The sequence below is a fragment of the Montipora capricornis genome, chromosome 6, assembly GCF_036669925.1.
Source record: "Montipora capricornis isolate CH-2021 chromosome 6, ASM3666992v2, whole genome shotgun sequence".
Lineage (NCBI taxonomy): Eukaryota > Metazoa > Cnidaria > Anthozoa > Scleractinia > Acroporidae > Montipora > Montipora capricornis.
The window spans coordinates 50585911-50600910 of NC_090888.1; the positions used below are offsets into that span (position 1 = coordinate 50585911).

Consider the following 15000-nt stretch of genomic DNA (forward strand, 5'->3'; position numbering starts at 1 on the left):
TACAGTTTTGTTATTCATTGAATTACATAATCAACAATATTATTATTCTTTGAAATCTCTGTGAATAGTGGCAGAGGCGAGGTACATGTAAATATTCAGCCACTATTCGATTCACCCTGATTTCAAAGAATAATAAATTATTGTTAAATAACACCTGTATAATAATAATTGTCTTTTATAAAATTATGAGCAACAAGATAACAGTAAAAAATTGGTATATACACGTAGTGCGATACCTTCATTACTGAACAAATACTAGAAAAGGGTACAAAACTTTTCTCCCCAAAACATACGACATTTAAATGGCTCCTTGATGAGAAAACAGGTCGCCCGGTGTGAAGGAAACAGGAATCCGGAATCCAGGAAACGCAAGGCTTTGGAATCCAGAATCCAGAGTGTGGAATCTGGAATCCATTGTATGGAATTCAGAATCCATGAATGTACTTGGAATCCAGGATCCAGGATAAGTTTTGGTGGAGCCTCTGACTTTGGAATCCGGAATCCAAGACTTGAGATCTGGGGTCCACTATTCGGGATCTGGAATCTCATGAGCTGGAATTTGGAATCCATGGGCCACTTGGCTTTCATTACATAGGGTGAAACAGGAATCAAATGCACCTCACTAATCCTTGATTGACTTACTTGACTTATGTCTCCTCTCAGAGAATAGGGCCGTTGACTTGTCTCCTTCAACCCGCTCTGTCTCTCGCAGTGGTAACAGCTTCGCTCCAGGTGGCGAAACCCATGTTCTGCCTCTCTCCTTTTACAGTTCTTCTCCATGTCACCTTCGGCCGCCCTCTGGTCCTCTTCCCTTCTGGTGCCCAGTTTAAGGCAATGCGTGGGTTATGTTGGTTGTTCATATGCAACACATGCCCTATCCAGCACCACCTCCATCTCCTGATCTGTTCACTGATGGTACAAGTTCCAGCTCGTCGCCTGACTTTCTCATTTGACACCTTCATCGGTCAATCCTTGATTACTACTAGGTTATACGTTTAAATGGCAAATTGAGGGTGTAAGTGCTTCTTACACTGGGTCCTTATATAGGAGCATACATCCCAGCCTTCCTATAAATCCTGTTTGCTTTATAGGATCCTATGAAACTCCTATAATTAGCCAAAAACTCTTATATTTGTTGGAGTGGCAGATAAAAGAAATAAATGCTCATTAGTGTTGACCACAAATGGAGAAAGGATGCCATGGATGAATGTGCCATGGATGAATGTTGTAAAGACAGCTCATATTTCTGGACATGGTAATGCAGAGGTTGAAAGGGGATTTTCAGTGAGTGGAAAGAATGTGTGTAATAGCTACTGATGACAGAGTACACCTTCAATCAATGGCATATGTGCAACAACTGGAGGGCTTAAGGATTTAAAGGTCCTGGTTCTGTGGAAATTGCAAGGCATATTTCTTTTATAGAGGTTTACTGGAAAATCAGGATCAGGGATTGGGATCGGGGATCAGGGATCAAGATTGATCACACTTGCTAAACTAAAGCTTTTTTTTTAGTAAAACAAGAACAATAACAAATCTGGAAATCAATTTTGAGTGCAGAGATTAAGACAATAATCCGATCCATAGTTTTCACGATTTCAAGATTTAACTCATTTTACATTGTACTATAACTGCCCCTAAGGGGTAAATGTCAGTGCCAATTCCAAGGAGCCCTCCCAGCACCCCAATTGTTTAATGGAAGTTTCTTTCTTTCTTCATTGATCAAAATTACATGTACTTTCAGGGCTTTGAGTGTCCCGAACATATATTGAAAATGAAAAGTGCCTGACACTAAAATTTGAACAATTTAACAATTATCATTGTAACAATCAAACAGTAAAAGTTCTGTCAAGCCCTGCTCTACCTTCTGTTCTTTTGTAGTAAGCCCCTCTCTGTCCCTAGTTAAGTGGCGAGAAAGTAACATTTTCGAAAACAGAAATGTTAAACTAACATTTTGTATTCATGTTGGAGACTGAAAGTTATAATCGTTGATTGCATGAACTTAAGTAATTGTCAGTTTCATTTCCTAAATCTCTAGGATATTATGAAGAACAAATCAATTACAGAATGACAGATACCGAAAATTCCTTCGTGATCTAGTGCATTGATGTAAACTTCAAAATATTTTCAATAGCGTGGGATTTTTGCAGTTATTGAGAGCACCAAGCGAGATTGTGATTATCAAATAAACCTAAAATATTCAAACTTGTGACTTGTGGAGAACACTGCTTATTGGGAGGCGAGCGTTCTCCGCATTCAAAGGGCATCGATTGTCAAGCGTACTCTTCAATCAAATGCAGATTCCTAGAAGGTGAAAAGTAATGCAGCGTAATACATCTCTTCGAACAATGAATCGCTTGTTTTTCCCACATGAACGCAGTGAAAATGTTCACTCCAGGCGACTGAACCCAGACCAAAGAAAACCTGTTTCCTGCGTTTTGCTGGGTTTAGTTCTAGACAGACTGAAAAAAAAATTGAGCAGCCAAAGACGTTTATAACCTCTCTTTAAAAAAAGACAAAAAAATACAATGAATTCAGGGAAAATTAACCACAAACACCAATAAGTATAATTTTGTGTACTTGTTTTATTTAGGTGTAAGAAGATGTGGTCTTAACTGGCTGTTTATGAGCGGAGGTTGTAAACTGCAGTTTAGAGTTGCAGGTCATTGTTTCACCATAGCTGAAACAACCCAAACCTTTACTAATGCTAACATTAGGCCTAAGAAATATTTAAGACCAAGGTTAGCATTTTTGTAAATGTTTGGGTTGTTGCAGTTATGGCAAAACAGTTACCTGCAACCTGCAGTTTACCCTCCGGTTTATAAGATTGAATTTTCGTAAGTGACCACACGCTGAATCATTAGGGCTTGGCTGCTACTGAAGTACACCCTTTAGGGGAATTCGCAATCTCTATCAGGAGCACATGATTAAGCCATAGTACTTGAATGGTAAGTTAAATATTACAACCTTCTGTTATTTATCTTTTGTTTGCTTTTTAAAAAAACAATCTTTGATTATTATCATAAACTTGTGTTCAGTTCATCTCTGAACCTTTCTTAATCACTCCCGGAGTGATTAAGGAATTAAGTTATTCAATGCCCCTACGGTATTCTTTTAGGAATTATTTCTGTGGCTTCTGCCAAATTTTGGTGATTTCTATTTTTTCAGAAAACTTGGTGGGTGTAGCCACATCGATGAGAATGCATTACTTATCCCGATTGTTGTTGTTCTTCGTCTTCATCTTCTTCGTCATCTTCGTCTTTATCTTGTTCTCATTGTTTGTTATTATTGTGATTGGTCCCCGATCCCTGATGCCCGTTTTCCAGTAAACCCCATTATAGATGGAAGTAGTGTCCAGAAGCAATTTTCTCTACAGAGAGAACAAGAACCACAAAGGGTAGAACGGAAGACTTGCAGAGCAAAAAGAAAGAGTTAGAAAGGCAAGGAACAGCTCAGTAAGATAACATGGAAGCTGGAGACAATCTTAAAAGGGGCAAATTCAGTTGCGAGCTGGCTTCAGGAAAAAGGATTTTAGAGAAGTCTCTGTTGCTGAAGCCATGATTGAAGTTGCACAAAAGAAGATCAGAAGTACTAACATGGGATGCAGGAGACAAGGGAGCAGCAAAGATCTCTTTGAAAATGAAAGCAACTCATAGTAAACACCTTTCTTTCACAGCCAAGCAATCCAAAATCCAAGAAAGCTTGTTTACTTTCATTTGGTCTCCAAGTTTTCCCTCAGAAGTGGATAGAAAGGACTTGAAGGTTGCTCTTAGTGGATAGAATGTGCTCTTTACATGTGTTTCCACTTTTCGTAAGGCTGTTTGTTGTCGTTATTTAAGCTATGTTAATATTTGTGCAAAGAGTAAGTTGATGAAATCCAAATCGTTGCACGTCTAATTAAATGCAAATTTCAATCTGATCAAATTTCATTAGGGTGTTTACTAACAATGTAACACCAACCTTATGTGTAACATTTACATTATATTATGATACAGTGTACTTCGTGTATATGAATATGTCCAAAGTATACTTTACTGTACTGTAAAATGAGCCGGACTTCAACACAGGAGACTTGTGCAGTGTGTTCTTTCATGTTCCTCAAAATTTATGCATAATTATTATTTTTCAATTGGCTTTTTGTACTCATAGTACTGAAAAATCTACCATTGGGCAGTAACATTGTCTAGTAGAATGTCTAACCATTTTCAGGTGTCATTACAAAACAACATTTCATTACCTGAACTGTTAAGCATGGTCTACACTTTTACTTTCTGGCTATGGTCTTCTCATATTAAACTGTACTGAAATTGCTCCTTTTTCTGTGTTTTTAAAGGATTTTGTGATGGCACCGAGGCCCAAAATCGTAGTGATTGGAGCAGGTATCGCAGGACTCTCAGCTGCTGCCAAGCTGTACCAGTCAGGCCAAGTCGAGGTGTGTGTGCTGGAGGCAAGTGATCGAGTTGGTGGTAGAATGCATACTGCCAGGATTGGAGATACTAAAGTAGAGTTTGGTGCTGCGTGGATTCATGGTACAGTTAAGAATCCTATATTTGACCTGGCTTGTGACTTGCAAATGCTAGACAAGGCAGACATCAACAAAAGATGGGTATATGGTGGTAGCAGGGTTAAACCAGAGAGTAGAGGCATGCCTATTCCTTATGTTGATGATGAACTCCTAACAGAGGTTTGGAATGTTTTTTACAACCTCATCACAGAGTCAGAGGATGTGGCAAAGATGAAAAGTTGGAATGCTGATGTCATGAAAGGTGCTTCCAAAATGACTGTTGGTGATTATTTAAATCATGGTTTCCAATCCTATCTTGCGTCTTGTGCTTCTGATAAAGAAGAGATCACGGCAGCCAAGTGTAGCTTATTTACACTGTTTCAAGAAAGAGAATGCAACAATATTGGCTGTCATTCGTTGTACGATGTTAGTCTTGAAGAATTTGGAGAGTATTCTTATTTTGAGGGGTCAGATCACTGCCCAGTTCCAGGTGGTTACGACAGCATATTGAAAGCAGTGCAAGTACAATTTGACATTAATTGTATTCACTTTCACCACGAGGTGACTCAAATTATTTGGACAACTAGCTTTGAAACATATTCTCCAAAAAACAGCTATCCTGTGAAAATATTCTGCAGTAATGGGGAGTCATTTGATGCTGATCACGTCATACTGACAGTGTCTTTGGGTGTCCTAAAAGAAAAGTGGTCATCATTATTTACTCCGACACTGCCAGCTTGTAAGATCAATGCCATAGAAAAGCTTGGATTTGGTTTTGTCGGTAAGATTGTTCTTGAATTTGAAGATCGTTTTTGGTCCACAGCTGAATGTTCTATTCCTGTACTTTGGGAAGACAGGGAAGTTTGCAAACAGGACAACGATTTGAATGATGTGAAATATAGCAAGGAAAGACAAATACTTAACAGTTGTTCTTGGCTCCACCGTCTCTATGGATTTCACACAACTCGTCCTGGCTCTAATATCCTGCTGGCTTGGTTTCGTGGGAATGAAGCCCTGGAGATTGAAAAAAGCTCTGTTCAAGAGGTGGCCGAGATTTGTCTTGCGACCCTGAAGAGATGCACATCTCTGAAGTCACTACCACGCCTGCTGAATGTTTATGTTACACACTGGGCAACCAACCCATTGACACGAGGGTCATATTCATTTTTGTCAAAGGAAGCCAAAGGGAGGGACTTTGACTGTCTAGCCTCACCTCTCCCCCATGTGTCAGCAGATAACAAGGGTATCCCTGCTCTTCAAGTTATGTTTGCAGGGGAGGCAACCAATCGTCATTATTATGGGACTGTTCATGGAGCTTACTTGACAGGCATCAGGGAGGCAGAGAGGGTTTTGGAATATCTTTGTAGTAATGAAAAGAGTTTTGTGTGCGATAAAAAGTTCTGATAGTACGTAAAATTTCAGTCATTTTGTTCTTAATTCTTAATTATATTTGTGCGTTTAGCTGTTCAGAAAATGAAATTCTTATTTTGCACAATCATGATATCATTGCCATCATTTTTTGCGTGATTGTGGTATTTTTATATCTATTGTTGCCATAGTAACACTATGTTGTCTTTTCTAGTAAATGTTGAGCAATCAATGGCATTTTGCTTGATACCTAGAAAATCCACTGTCCATGCAATTCGGTAAGTAATGGGGTGGAATCAAACATTGTGCTCTTCGTTGGCCTTTCTGTCATTTGCACACGAAGGTGGGCACTCAGAATTCGAAGTTCCTTCTGTACTCATTTGAACTTAGACTTGGGCACACCTATTACTCGTGTTTCAAGCTTTTCGTTACAAAGTATTGTTGAGATATTACTGTAATTATGAAGCAAAATGTCGATTCCTACCGAGTCGTGTTTGTTTGGAAGCCACAATGAACCTGTGCCGTTCGGTACCATAATTCAGTCAATTCCTGTGTTTCTTCGTAAAGTACATGTATGTTTCAGGTTGAAACGAACACATAAATCTGTGATATCTGTCTGCATGGAAGCACATATGTGCGTGGGTTTAGTGATCATGACAATTGTGCTAATGCTTTTAATAATAATAATAATAATAATAATAATAATAATAATAATAATAATAATTTTCACGAAATCTGCTCAAGGCTAAAAGTTCTTTCGAAATTTAAAAAACCGAACATTTTCGGCGTTAAGTCATCGTCATCATCGTTCGGTTTTTTTACTTTTTAAAGAATTTGTAGCCTTGTAAATAATAATAATAATAATAATAATAATAATAATAATAATAATAACAAAAACAACAACAACAACAACAATAATAATAATAATAATAATAATAATAATAACAACAACAACAAGAACAATAATAATAATAATAATATTAATAATAATAATTTACACTTATATATCGCAGACCTCTATATAGTTACATTCAGTTGCGCTTCACAATATTGTTAAAGCAAAATTATGTTAAAAGTAACTAGGTCGTTAAACTATTAGAAACTACGATAGTTAGAACTAGTTAAAAGATGAGACATGAATAAAAATCTACTTGAAAGCTAAATTATAAAGAAAAAAAGTGTTTTACCAGCAGTGTTGAAAGTGTCCAATGTCTTTATGTTGCGAATTGTCGAAAGTAATGCATTCCAGAGATAAGGTGCAGCTGACTGGAATTCACGATCGCTAAGGGTCTTAATACTTGGTAATTCAAGTTATAAAGACTCGTTTGACCTAAGAGAGTACCTGGCTTACTTTTTGATGCTAATTTAATCAATCAAATAATTAGGAGCTAGACCATGTAAGCACTTGAGTGACAAAAGTAGAATCTTAAACTTTATATGGTAGCGAATCGGAAGCCAATGAAGGTAGAAAAGCAATGGTGTAACATGACAGAATGTTGGTGTTCCCATGACCAACCGAGCTGCGGCATTCAGTATCCGATGGAGTTTCACGATATATGAATTCGGGAGGCCATATAATAGACTCTTACAATAATCTACACCTGTGAGTCATGAGAGTCAATAATCTACATCTGTGAGTCATGTGCAATTACTTGATCAGTGTTTGACGCCTCGACATGTGCAAAGTGGAGGACGTAGTAGACCTAGAAATCGCTAAATTCAGTTGCAGCTAAAAGTTGATGCGAAGACACCGACAAAAGCTGCCAAGCTGATGGATGGGGTTTTGTTTGCCTGCTGCATTACGGTGTGCTGCAGCCTTTTACATCTGGGCACCAGTCAGTCAGCGTGGGAGATAAATGTGACCGACCACCAATGTAAGAAAACCGACGGATACAATGTAGTGAACAAGAGATGACATTTGTTGTAGTATCGGCTATCCATTCAAAGCGCGTAAAGAACTATTTAGCAAATCGAAAGTGGTTCAGCGTTGTCTGTACTCTTATCGACAACGATATTCGTCATCACAGTGGTCAAAATGTCGTGGACTCACGGGGCGCAGCCGAGTGAGTCCACAACAAATTTTTGACCACTATGATGAAGAATATCGTTTTACCACAATTGCTTGTAATCTCGCAATCTGATTGGCTCATTTGGCGTTGTCGATGAGAGTCTAGACAACGCTGTACGCGTCATGCTCGCGCCATTTTGTCACGAAATGTAATAGCCAGTCAGGAACGCCCATTTTGGGAAATACACCAATCATCAGATCATATTGCGAGAAAGTTATAGACAACGCTTTGCTCTGTCTTTGAGTCATAATTTTGGTCACGCTCTGAAATAGAAACTTTCTTTGACGTTGAATATTGTGGTAAAAAACAAATCGAAACTGTTAAAATCGATTTGTTAAACAGACTACGCTGAACCACTTCCGATTTGTTTTTCACCACAATATTCAACGCCAAAGAAAGTTTCTATTTCAGAGCGTGACCAAAATCATAACTCAAAGACAGAGCGAAGCGTTGTCTATAACTTTCTCGCAATATGATTGGTGTATTTCCCAAAATGGGCGTTCCTGATTGGCTATTACATTGCGTGACAAAATGGCGCGAACATGACGCGTACAGCGTGGTCTAGACTCTTATCGACAACGGCAAATTAGCCAATCAGATTGCGAGATTACAAGGAATTGTGGTAAAAAAGTATTCTTTCCTTGGATATATTGCAGGAGAACATTAGAGACTTGAATTAAAGAGGCTCTTCTCACATCACTTTTTCTTTTAAAATACCGTACCATAGCATACCATACCATACCATACCATACCCCGAGAGGTTTTCTCCGGGTACTCCGGTTTCCCCTCTCCTCAAAAACCAACATTTGACTTGATTTGCGTTAATTGCTAATTTCAGTTTACAGAGTCCCCAATTAGCGCTCCAGCACTAGAACAACTAGACACTTACATGAAGTTTCTTTCCTTTCCTTTTCATATATTGCCCCTTTTGAAAAGACGAGACGGTGAAATTTTCCTATACAGCGTTATCTGATAACGTTAGAAATAATCTCTAATAACAGAATATGTTTGTTTGTATGAAAAAAGGAGAAACTAATTCGAGCCTCCTTAATGCCAATGGTTTCCAAATCCCACAAGTAGCATCATAGGATTGTTCGTCATCTACTGCTGTCTACCTTTAAGAGATGGACTTGTACAGGTTCATCAGAGCTTGCGTGAATGTTCACTGTGCCTGTCAGAACCCACCCCACCCCCGCCAAATTTGTATCACACAGCGGTTCACAGCGCGTGCATTCTCTACGTGGCTGATTTGTGCGGTCGATGTGATTCCGTGGATCCGATCGTTGTATTTCGAAGGTGAGTGAAACGCCACTGTTTATTCGCTCTCTTCACTTTATTTGAAGGCGAGTTGAGTTTCAATTTCTTCTACGCGTGGGTATCCACGTGGGAATATAATATTGAGAACATTCGTTGCGCCTCAAATTGAAGTGTGTTATTACCAATAAAGAAGCACACATAGTTCATGGGGAAATGAAATGAGGATATCGTGCAACCAAACGAACAAGTAAGAATGCAGCACTGTTACCACTTTTCCATCCCTGCTCATAAATGTTGCAACATGTATTACTGTTGCATTTGGCCAGCTCCTTCAGAACATCTTGCAACATGATCCAACAATGTTGCGAGATGTTGCTTTAAAATATTGCTTGTGTTTCGCAAATTGTCCATGGTACACTCTGTTTCTTTTGTAACTCTTCTACAAGTCTGCAAGTTAGTTATTGAATTCCCTTGGGCACTTGGTGATGATATCTACAACTTGTATATTTTTTATGTGTAAGTGGCAAATTAGAGGGTACATTGTATAAGTTCTAATTCCACTGGGTCCTTAAATTAATACAGTACATGTATATTATGGGTCATTTACGGTTTTGGCACAAGATCATTGGGTTTCCAGGACGAATGAATGAGATGACCTAAAAACTTAAAGAAAAAATAATTGTTTTCCAATGTACAAATTATTGCTATCTTAAAACAAACAAATAATTATTTTTTGACAAGAGGCCCTTAGTCTCTAATCACTCACCTTTCCTGGAATAAGTGGGCCGCAGTTTTTTGTCCTCAGAGAGAGAGAGAATTGACAGGGAAAGCTTGTACCTCTTTATTTGTGGGTGCAGAAGTATAGAACTCATTACCAATGAGCTTAAGATCTGTAAGCAGTCTCTCCTTCAAGAAACAACTAAATAATCTTGGATGTCTTATAGTCAGTGTTAAAAATAGTGGTTTGGATTGTTGTTGTGATTGTTTATTTCTTTTGGTCTTTTCTGATCGAAAAGAACTTATTTCTGTTGGAATAAAGTCATTTATTCATTCGCTCATGAATTCACTTATTCACAATTGAAATATAAACAGAATGAAAGGCACAATTTGAAGCAAAAATTAGTGCTCGGTCAGGTACTTGGCATTGTCATACCTGATGTAGACGACTTATATGTAGCTCAATCCTTGTTTTGTCTTTTGAAGCTTGTGACATTTTGATTGCACTCCTATGACTTAATTCTTTTAATGATCTTACTGTAAAACAAAAACAAAAAAAAATACAGCTCTCCTAAAAATATGTCATGGCGGCCAGGGCTGAAATCAGGCAGACCATTGTTTGGAACATGTGAGTGCCATGGTTACAGCAATAGTCACATATATGCAATATTCTAATATCCCACATAAGTGCTGTGAGAAAAGGTTTCAGGTTATTTGTATGAGGCATTGTAGTCTAGTGGTTTTGGTGTCTTTATACATCTATCTTTATTTCTAGCTGACAGCAAAAAGGAGCTAATAACTCGAAAACTAGATTTTATACACATGCAGTTGGAGCGGTTTAAGGACCTGTTTACATGGAGGGAGGGTTTCCCAACTGACCAAGTTACCCAGAAAGGGGGGTTAAAACATAAAGCCCGCCTTTACATGCAACTCACACAAACAGGATGGCCATTGAGCTTTCCCTTTAAAGGCTGCTAAGCACAACAAGCAAGATGGCAGACGTTTTGGCGACAGGTTTAATTTTCTTTATCACTTGTTGCACTAGTGGCAGGTTTTCAGTGTTAATTACATTGATCTCTGTAGATTCACTTTCATTCCGTTCAGCACATCACTGGGTAGTGATAACGATGCCATACTTTCGTGGTCTTCTCACTCAGTTAGCCAGGGTAACTTGGCATGAACTGAGGCCCTGTTAGGGGGGGGGTGCCCATGTCCTCCGTCTGAATTTCACAGCTAGCTATGTCGTAATTTCGGAACATTCTTGTGTCACCTGTCGGAATTTCATTAATAAATTTTAGCTCGTTGCCCCTCTGACAATCCCCATTCGCTGGAACGACACCAACGGAACATACGGCCTCTATCTTTAGTACTTTTAAGCCCAGGGATTTGAGACCTTTTTTAATGTTTAATACCTATTCAGAAATAGTTGTTGAAGTCAATGAAATTCCATCTAGTAAACTATACAAGTGAGTAAAGGCCTAATCTGGCAAAGCAATCGAGCTATAATAGCGTTTCTTCAATTCTGGTAGTGCAAGAGTCTAATGTTTCTTCCGAGTTCAACTCTGATTTAGTTGTCAGACTGTGCTTTTCTGTAACTATAACAATCCAGGAGGAAGGACATTATCGACCATTCATTATCCGCAAGGCATGCGTTTACAAAAGGTCTGTGAAAAATCATAGTAGAGGGGACTGGTTATGAAACTCGGCAAACTTCAAAGGGTTAAACAATAGCGCGGTCTCTGATGTTGAACAGACCCGTCACGTGACTCTGACTGTGCACAAGTTCGGCACTCCTATGACTCGCTTATGCCCCCGATAGTGATGTATTTCAATAACTGGCTTACGATTTTGGAACACCGAGATGAACGCGATCAATAGAGAAAAAAGTATCTCTCTGACAGACTGATGGAGTGCGCACGTGGGTCATGCAGGGAGAACATGATATGTAAAGCGGAAAAGTCCTCAAAGGGAGTGATGCACTGAATACGTCAATCACATGACGTGAACAATCAAAACAGCAGTAAAATGAGATGTATTTCTGTTTGCCTTTATTGGATCCTTATTAGCCATAATTGGCCATTATTGTTAACAATGATCATTATTAAGTAATTATGACGAATTGTGTACGCGCAAATGTTCTGCAGTCCGCAGAACATTCACAATTCTGAAATTCGCTGTTGGTCAGTCTTGACATTTGTGTCTCTTTCGCTAATTCGTTGTAACAGTCTGTCGGTCGTCGCCAGTTCGTGGCTATCATGTTGCCAGTTCAAGGCCATGTTGCTTGTCAGAATTTACCCCTAACAGGGCCTCTGAACTGTGTACATGGCAAAAAGATAGCCTGCATAAAAGGGTGCCCAGGGAAGGCGGGCCGTCCATCAGTGTGACCCAGGATCGACTCCTGGACTCTACATTGTATGTGGGTTGAATTTGTTGTTTCTTTACTCTATTGCCAGAATTTGTATAGACCTGTGTACTCTGGTTTTTGTCTCTCATTAAAAGCAAACATTTAGTTTGATTTCCACTAATTTGATTTGATTGAAGGCCACATGTGAGATGACTGTATGGTGAACATGCTCACTCTCTCATTAAAAAACGATGGTTGTATCCATGATAATCATTTTATGCTACATTTGATTTGAAATATTTCTGTTGTTGTGGGTAAAGCCCATTTGAGTATATCTACCAAGAGAAACTAAATTATCTAAATGACACACATCATTGTCATCTTTTTGTAAGTAGACTGGAATGTGTATCCATTCTGTGATGTCTTTACAAAAGCATCACTTTCTCCTTTAAGGTTTTTGGACACCGATTGTCAGTCCAGCGAGAGGTTAGACCTACATCTTTGTTATGGTAGTCCTACATGTAGGCACAACCAACTGATCCAACTGATTACTGCTCAAGTCTCCACAACTGGAAAATTTGAAGTTGGCTCCAAATCTGCTCTAGAAGAGTTTGCTTATCACTTTCCAGCAATAAAAATTGTGGGTCTCTAAGTTTGTTTTTGGTGAGATGGAGGTTTTAAGAAAAATAGAGATTGCTTTTAGATTGCTCTTTTGTTGCCATGGTGACCTATTATTCCATATCTACATGTTGTGCTTCATTTGATAGTCCATATTATTTATTTCTTTGATCGTCAGCGTGCAGTATCCTGAGAATCCTGCAATCTGATTGGTTCCAGGAGCGGGCAATATTTTCCTATCTCCTGACCACGGTCATGGTAACCAACTACGCTAAGCACAGAGTGAAGTTGCAAACTGAAAGCGAAACTTCACACAGTGTAAAAATATTCGTGACCAATTCATATTATTATACATTTGTTGACACGTTGATGAGACAATGTGTAAAATAAAAACATGACTTTTCCAGTTTTTCTTAATAGTTTCTCCTACCTTCTAAGAATAGAATTTAGAAATAAATAAAAATGTTATTCACCGGCCTTCTTTGATCGTCAGCGTGCTGTATCCTGAGAATCCTGCAATCTGATTGGTTCCGGGAGCGGGCAATATTTTCCTATCTCCTGACCACGGTCATGGTAACCATCTATGCTAAGCGCAGAGTGAAGTTGCAAACTGAAAGCGAAACTTCACACAGTGTAAAAATATTCGTGACCAATTCATATTATTATACATTTGTTGACACGTTGATGAGACAATGTGTAAAATAAAAACATGACTTTTCCAGTTTTTCTTAATAGTTTCTCCTACCTTCTAAGAATAGAATTTAGAAATAAATAAAAATGTTATTCACCGGCCTTGGTCGGTCGGTATTGGGAAAAACTGTGCACTCTGTCTCGAGTACGGCCCTCAGCCTGGGGCCTTGGGCCGTACTCAAGACCTTGGGCACAGTTTTTCCCAATACGGACCTCCCGGCCGGTGAACAACATATATATATTGCCTTTAAGTGAAAGAGTGTTGTAGAGTTAGGCCTTCTAATCAAATTGTTGGAACTGGTGTTAGCCACCAGGTGCCAGTCGTTCAAACGATGGATAGGGCTATCCGCTGGATAAATCACTATCCACTAGATAACTCAATCAGTTTTGCTAGTGTTTATCCGCTAGATAGTGATTTATCCGGTGGATAGTGCTATCCATCGTTTGAACAACTGGGGCCAGAAGTTGAGAAATGCATGTAAATATTAGATGAGTGCTGGAGTGTCCCTTTTAGTCAAGCATGTGCTACATGTACCTGTTTCTAGCAAAATTATGAAGTAAGTGTAGGGGTTAGGTTTATTTTTGGTGCAGGTAAAGTTAATGCAGTTGTTTATCTTTACTTGAGGAGCGGTGTTTTTGGGACACCCTATGACACTCATCTAATTAGCCAATATCAAAAATGCCAAAATACTCTTTGTTTGTCCCTCCAAAATTTTGTATGGTCTCTCATAACTGTATTTTCTGTGTTTTCACAGGATTTCATGATGGCACCAAGGCCCAAAGTTGTAGTGATTGGAGCAGGTATTGCAGGACTGTCAGCTGCTGCCAAGCTGTACCAGTCTGGCCAAGTTGAGGTTTGTGTGCTAGAGGCAAGTGATCGAGTGGGTGGTAGAATGCATACTGCCATGATTGGAAATACTAAAGTAGAGTTTGGTGCTACATTTATTCATGGCACTGTTGAAAATCCTATATTTGACCTGGCTTGTGACTTGCAAATGCTAGACAAGGCAGACATCAACAAAAGCTCGGTATATGGTGGTAGCAGGGTTAAACCAGAGATTAGAGGCATACCTATTTCTTATGTTGACGATGAACTCCTAACAGAGGTTTGGGATGTTTTTTACAACCTCATCACGGAATCTGAGGATGTGGCAAAGATGAAAAGTTGGAATACTGATGTCATGAAAGGTGCTTCCAAAATGACTGTTGGTGATTATTTGAATCATGGTTTTCAATCGTATCTTCATGATTTTTGTGCATCAGACAAAAAAGAGATCAAGGCAGCCAAGCATAGCTTATTTACACTTTTTCAAGAAAGAGAATGCAACAGTCTTGGCTGTCATTCGTTGTACAACCTTAATCTTGAAGAATTTGGAGAGTACTACGATTTTGATGGGTCAGATCACTGTCCAGTTCCAGGTGGTTATGACAGCATA

General features: G+C 38.9%; 2 protein-coding genes across 2 annotated transcripts in view; both read left to right on the forward strand.

Moving 5' to 3' along the window:
• The window catches only part of LOC138050597 (peroxisomal N(1)-acetyl-spermine/spermidine oxidase-like), a 9078-nt gene extending 2019 nt beyond the window's left edge, over positions 1 to 7059 (forward strand). The window contains exon 2 of the mRNA XM_068896913.1: positions 4331 to 7059. Within this exon, the coding sequence (XP_068753014.1) occupies positions 4340 to 5905 (1566 nt within the window). The 5' untranslated portion in view covers positions 4331 to 4339 and the 3' untranslated portion in view covers positions 5906 to 7059. The remainder of the gene's footprint in view (positions 1 to 4330) is intronic.
• A 2322-nt stretch (positions 7060 to 9381) lies between these two features.
• The window catches only part of LOC138052385 (peroxisomal N(1)-acetyl-spermine/spermidine oxidase-like), a 6917-nt gene continuing 1298 nt past the window's right edge, over positions 9382 to 15000 (forward strand). The window contains exons 1-2 of the mRNA XM_068898867.1: positions 9382 to 9442; positions 14320 to 15000. The exon at positions 14320 to 15000 is cut by the window's right edge and continues 1298 nt beyond it. Coding sequence (XP_068754968.1) covers positions 14326 to 15000 — 675 coding nt within the window. The 5' untranslated portion in view covers positions 9382 to 9442; positions 14320 to 14325. The remainder of the gene's footprint in view (positions 9443 to 14319) is intronic.